This window comes from Syzygium oleosum, unplaced genomic scaffold, assembly GCF_021117445.2.
Source record: "Syzygium oleosum isolate NSW1041296 unplaced genomic scaffold, Sole_v2.1 Sole_v2.05, whole genome shotgun sequence".
Lineage (NCBI taxonomy): Eukaryota > Viridiplantae > Streptophyta > Magnoliopsida > Myrtales > Myrtaceae > Syzygium > Syzygium oleosum.
This window is the reverse complement of record NW_026607489.1, coordinates 7,837,346-7,843,256: the sequence shown is the minus strand read 5'-3', so window position 1 is coordinate 7,843,256 and position 5,911 is coordinate 7,837,346. Positions and strand designations below refer to the sequence as shown.

The 5,911-nt window shown below is 38.8% G+C and overlaps 1 protein-coding gene across 1 annotated transcript; it reads right to left on the bottom strand.

Moving 5' to 3' along the window:
• Positions 1-637: 637 nt before the first annotated feature.
• Positions 638-4,788, bottom strand: LOC115692178 (putative wall-associated receptor kinase-like 16). The gene is made up of 3 exons (XM_030618941.2): positions 3,858-4,788; positions 3,589-3,762; positions 638-2,161 (listed from the first exon to the last, which is right to left on the bottom strand). Exons 1-3 carry the CDS (start codon positions 4,771-4,773, stop codon positions 966-968), a joined length of 2,286 nt encoding a protein of 761 aa, XP_030474801.1. The 5' UTR covers positions 4,774-4,788; the 3' UTR covers positions 638-965.
• Between the last annotated feature and the right edge of the window lie 1,123 nt (positions 4,789-5,911).

Genomic DNA, 5,911 nt, shown 5'->3' with positions numbered 1-5,911 from the left:
TCAGTTGCACTTGCTCTAATGTGATAATAACTATGATATCCACATATATGCTACGCCATCATAATTACAAAGAATTAGGAGGATCTCAACACTAATTATCGGTTTTATATATGGCAAATGGCCGCATTCGATGCTAGTTAATGCATATCATAAATTGAATAGCTTTTTACCGGTTGACTATTGTTGTGCACAAGAAAAAGCATACCCTTTTTTTTTTCTGGTGGAAAGATCCGCCTTAGGTAAGTGAATCCTGCACCTGTGAACTAGGTACTTTTATTGGACTTTATTTTCCTCCATCGCTAATAGTAAGAAATGCTTTTGATTGGTTGATTATTAATATGGACATTAACTACATTAAAACTTGACTACAAATAGATATAGATGATCTTCATAATTGTTAATTCAACAATGCAAACATGACCGTAGCCCATTTCTCGTATGGACGAGCAACACACGAACAAAAGTCAAAGGTGAAATTCAATTTGGTTGGTGGTGTATGGAATTGAAAATATATCATTCGTGTAATTGACACACGAAAGTTTCATTGTATTGTTGCAAGGCAAGACAATGGAATTGCCCTCCAAGTTGGACAAACTACATCGTCGAGCAAACACAAATATGCAGTTCCATATCATTTTAACTTCGGTACACTCAAAAGACAGGAAAGCTACCAAATCTCAAAAACACCACCAAGAAACGGTAGAAGGAGGAAGCCATATTTACATCCTCTCACTGAGTTCGATCCAAAGCTTTCTAAAGCTAAATTATCCTGCATTCACACAAACACTTATTGAATCACTAAACTGACTTTAGACTTTTCAAGAGTTCTCTTCCATGCATAGAAACCATTTGGTGAACTAGTTTCAACGTGAAAGAACCCAATGACCAGGGCAGTCAATGGAGACCTAGTGCAACCATAACATCCAACACAGCATACCCAGATATATATCGATAACCTGTTATTGTCATCTCCCACTACTAACTAGTGGCATGACATGGTTTTTCATGTTTTCCGTGTATCCAGTGCCCGTGGTCACAATACTATCAATGTGCACATCGGTCTTCTCTCCCGGTAAATGAACCGTTTCTTCTGGATTCACATTGATACCACTTACCCATGGATGCTTAGCCATTGCTCTGAGTCCCTCCAATTCCATTGCTACTTCCTTCATGGTCGGCCTCTCCTTGCCTTCTATTTTCAAGCATCTCTCGGAAAGATTGGCAACTTCCTTCACCTGCTCATTGTTTTCTTCGTTTGCAATAACTTCGTCAACAATCTGAAACAATTTGTCATTTTTCAATGATGAAAGAAAGTATGTTGCCAAGCAACATTGTTCTTCCGGTCGGTCAAAAGAAAGCGCCTTCTTCCCTGTCAATAGCTCAGCTAGCACGACCCCGAAGCTATAAACATCACTCTTTTCTGTCAATTGGCTTGTCTGAAAGTATTCAGGGTCTAAGTATCCCAATGTTCCCTGAACCATAGTGGATAATTGCGTTTGATCAAGTGGGACTAATCTTGAAGCTCCGAAGTCGGAGACTTTCGTGGTGTAGTTAGCATCCAAAAGGATGTTTGCTGATTTGACATCTCGATGGATAATGGGAGTGAAAGCCGTGGAGTGCAAGTATGAGAGGACTCCAGCAGTTTCCGAAGCGATTCTCAACCGAGTCTCCCAAGACAGCTTCAATGATTTGTTGTGGATGTGGTCAAAGAGTGTTCCATTGTTGACAAACTCGTACACTAATAAAGGCACCTCTGTTTCCAAACAACATCCCAAAAGCTTGACCACGTTACGATTATTAATTTGAGAAAGCACAATGACTTCATTGATGAACTGTTCGATTTGGCTTTGGTCCACGAGCCTCGACTTCTTAATCGCAACTACCGTATTATTTGGCAACAACCCTTTGTAAACGGTACCGTATCCTCCTCGGCCGATTATTCTGCTCTTATCATAATTGTCGGTGGCCTTCTCTAGCTCTTCGGCACTGAACAGTTTCACAACTTTTGTGGTTCTGTCACATTCATGTAATTGTTCCTGCAAAAGCAAGCCACCATTTTGCTTGAAGTAATGTTCTTTGAACTTGATGAGCTTCCTTTTCTTGTATCCGAAATACAGAAAGCCTATACTGAAGAGCAGCACTATTATGCCCACAGCAACACCTGTATACAACACCAGTTTTTCAGAATAATTAACCACATGATTAACTGCACGGCGAATCATTGCACCATGTAAAAGCAGCCACGCATTTAAACTTCCTGTAGAATTATATCGTGAGGTGTCTTCGAAAAAACTTAATAGTTTTGGGACAATTTGAGTCTGAATTAGGACAATGGATTTGGTTAAGCTAATCTACAAAAAAAGGAAGAAGCACAATTGTCCCGGTCTTGATTGAGATATTATCTTAGAACAGGTAAGATATACATGCAATTTTAGGAGATACGGATAATCGACAGAAATATTATAATTATCTCTAACCTATGAAAATATCCTAGTGAAATCCCTAATATCTCTAACATCCCCTCAAACTCAAGGTGACTAAGTCAGCTTGAGTTTGAAATCAAGTGAAGCTGTGCCACAACAACTTGTTTCTTCATGAAATTAGCGCTCATCGGATCCAAGGCGAGGTAGTGCGTGGTGGCTGTGATTGCTCCAAGCTTCCGTTGACGACGAGATTTCGATATGTTTTTCGTTTGACGGTGGCAAGTTTAGTGGTGGTGTCAGCTTCTCGAAACGACGAGATTTCGATATGTTTTTCGTTTGATGGTGGCAAGTTTAGTGGTGGTGTCAGCTTCTCGAAACGAGAAGTGAAAAGTTGAGAAAATCGGAGACCAACAACATGCATCCTTTGCGGTTGACTTTGCTGCCGGAGCCGACCAGCGTGCATCCTTTGTTGTCATAATAGTAACAGCCAATACTATTGGCATGGCTACAGCAAGCGATATAAGCTAGGCTTTGCTGAGTGAAAGTTATTGTGCGAAGATGTCTTTGTGGCATAAAAAAAACGTCTATGAAAAGGAAAAGTTCGACTTGCCAATGCGTCGCCAACGTCGTAGCACGATCATCATGTCTCTTGGTCAGACGCGTATGAGGCACTCGGGTGAACACTATCGAACGGTGGGATGGCTTTATTTTGCTATGAGGTCCACCAGGTGCACTTAGGGTTTCCTTAGGAATAGTGGCTCTTGTACGAAGTGAGATTTTGTGAAACCACTACTAGCTATTTTAAAAGCTTAAGCTATTAGACGAATGCGTGGTTTAATACTTAAATATTATATCACAGCCATCGACAAGAGTGAAATTATTCTACTTTTGAATTTCAAAAAAGCTTAATCATGATATAATTAGTAACACGTGATGTACTTATTGCATTAGATGATGTGCATTAGAAAACTTCAGTGTGAAGGACTTAGAAAGTTTCATTTTCGATTTTTTTCAAGCAAGGGAAATAGTGGAAGAAAAATCAGACGAAAATGTGAATGGTTAACTTCCTCCTAAACCACAGAAAAGTTAAATTATATGTTCTCGAAATCAGCTAGGATAGTACAGTTTTTGAGTCGGGAAGTCTAAGTAAAATGAAAGAACTTACCAACCAATATCTTCATCAAATGTGATGGATTAGCAATGCATCCTTGTCCATCTCCACCGCCCTTCTTGCCATCACCATGATAACCCTTTGGGCATGAACAAGTATAATTCCCAATAACATTATGGCAAATTTTCTCACACTGGTTCATCTCTGGATCCGCACATTCATCAATATCTACAAAAATTAAACGTATGCATCAAATGTATCTAATCTTCTCATATCATATCAATACAAGGACAAGTTAGAGAATGCCGATGTTATCAACGTACCATGACAACCATTCGGTAGGTAAGGATTGCCTCGGTAACCTTCTAAACAAGTGCACTTGTAACCAGATCCGTTTTCGGTGTCGGTGCAAATGGTGTTATTGGTGCACATGTAGCTCATGCTGTTCTTCTTGGCCTCCTCACATGTTTGATTCCCTATTGCCCAGTCGAGAACTAGAGGGTGATCATTAAATTTAAGCTGCCGTAGGTCACCAACCGAAAAGTTGTAGGATCCAATTTCTGCGACGAAGGCATAGCTGCAGGGATTGAAATCCAGGACATCGGAATGATTGGAAAAGCTCGTAATCGAGATGTTGTAGCTGAAGGAGTTCCTTGGGATGCTCGTCTCACAGCAACCGATACCAGTACACGACCCATTGCTGACGTCCAAAACGCTGCTACACGAAGACATACACCCGAAAGAGAACTTCTCATGGCGGTCTCGAAAGGAGGCTGACGTGTCGCAGCCAATGGCAGTGAACTTGTTCTTGGTGCTGGATAAGGGGAATTTAGCTAGCCTTAACCAGCTTGAAAAATCATTGCACCCGCAAGAGTTATAGCAATTTCGAGCGATTGGAGCACTAATGCGTTGCTCATGGTCCTCGACAGAAATGTGGAGTATTTTGATGTTACTACTTCTGTTCCACATGTAAGGAACGGGAGGGCTGGTAGAGTAATCACAGTCGACTATGAATGAGGAAGAATTGATGCGACAGTGGGAATCACTATCGGTCAATCCGAAGGGGTATGGAATCAAGAGGTTTCCACAGGAACTTCGGCATCCGGGCTTAGTCAGTGAATCATCAGCTTGTGCTACGTGATTGTGGTATGGACCAAATAAAAAAGCCCCAAGCAACGCAACTTTCAGGAGAAGCTTATGGATGGCCATGGTTCTTCCTTCGACTCTCTTCATATGCATATAACTTTCTTGATGATTTAATTTGAGGGTTGGTGAGGGTTATATAAGGAGAAGTGAGATGGGTCTTTTCGTTTTTTTTTTTTGGGATGCTCCTACTTTCCAAATAATCTCCAAAAGAAATCTGGGTTTCTTGAGTCAAAGAACATGTCCCTCCCTCCGTGGGAAAGAAAACGTCTGCCCCTCTCCTTTCCCAATCGAATTCTGATACACAACTGGCCCCCACCAATTTAGAAAGTGGTAGGAATTATCTTCATCAACTATAAACTAATAGGAATTATCTTTAATAATTAATTTAATCATATATGAATAAAATTCAAAGTAATGAGCCCTCAATTTTGTTATCTACTTTTTGACGTGCAATTTCCAAATATAACTACTTAAAAAATATCTTGTTAGAGTTATCATCAATTATGCATTTAATAAGAGAGTCATTACTAATTATGCATTTAGTCTATTACTTGATGAAATATGGACATTGTGTAATTTATTAAAAATAAATTTTCCTCTATAAACTTGATTTAATTATGGTTTTTATAGTTTCTAAATCGATTTTTATTTTATTTTTACTATTCATTTATTTTAGAAAAACATTGTGCAAGTTTCATATAATCCTTTAATATCATTTCATTCATCAAACGTGAGCTATCATGTTAAGTTCCACTTTACATGAGAAATATATGAGTGTAGAATAATTGTCAAAATTTTTAAAAACTTTAATACTTCCCGTTACGAGTAGGCTGGACTTTAACCTAGGGTCCAAGTGTAACTGGAGAACGCGAAGGAAACTGAAAAGATCTAAATTCAATATCTCTTACGCTAATATTATGTAATATTTGTAGAATTAGCTCTAATAATTGTAAAATTTAAACTGTTAGATGAGTGCGTAATTTTTAATATTTAAATACTTTGCCATATATTGTCACATCCCATGGATAATGCATAAATACAATCCCAACGAAGAAACTGAAAACAATAAGCAGTGTTGCATTTAAAAGTCTTGACCGTCACCGTCGTGCATGTCAGAAAATTATTTCTTTTACCAAAATGAAATTTTCAAGAACAGGATATCTTTGTCAGTTGAAATGATCATCGAAAAAGACAAATCATTTCAACTATTGTTTTCTCTTTTCTTATCTTG

Bases quoted from the DNA above. Each gene is read 5' to 3' on its own strand.
- LOC115692178 (XM_030618941.2), bottom strand. From the start codon at position 4,773: ATGCATATGAAGAGAGTCGAAGGAAGAACCATGGCCATCCATAAGCTT. The intron at 3,763-3,857 runs GTACGTTGATAA...TAATTTTTGTAG, and splicing joins CCTACCGAATGGTTGTCATG to ATATTGATGAATGTGCGGAT. The intron at 2,162-3,588 runs GTAAGTTCTTTC...TGTTGTATACAG, and splicing joins TTTGATGAAGATATTGGTTG to GTGTTGCTGTGGGCATAATA.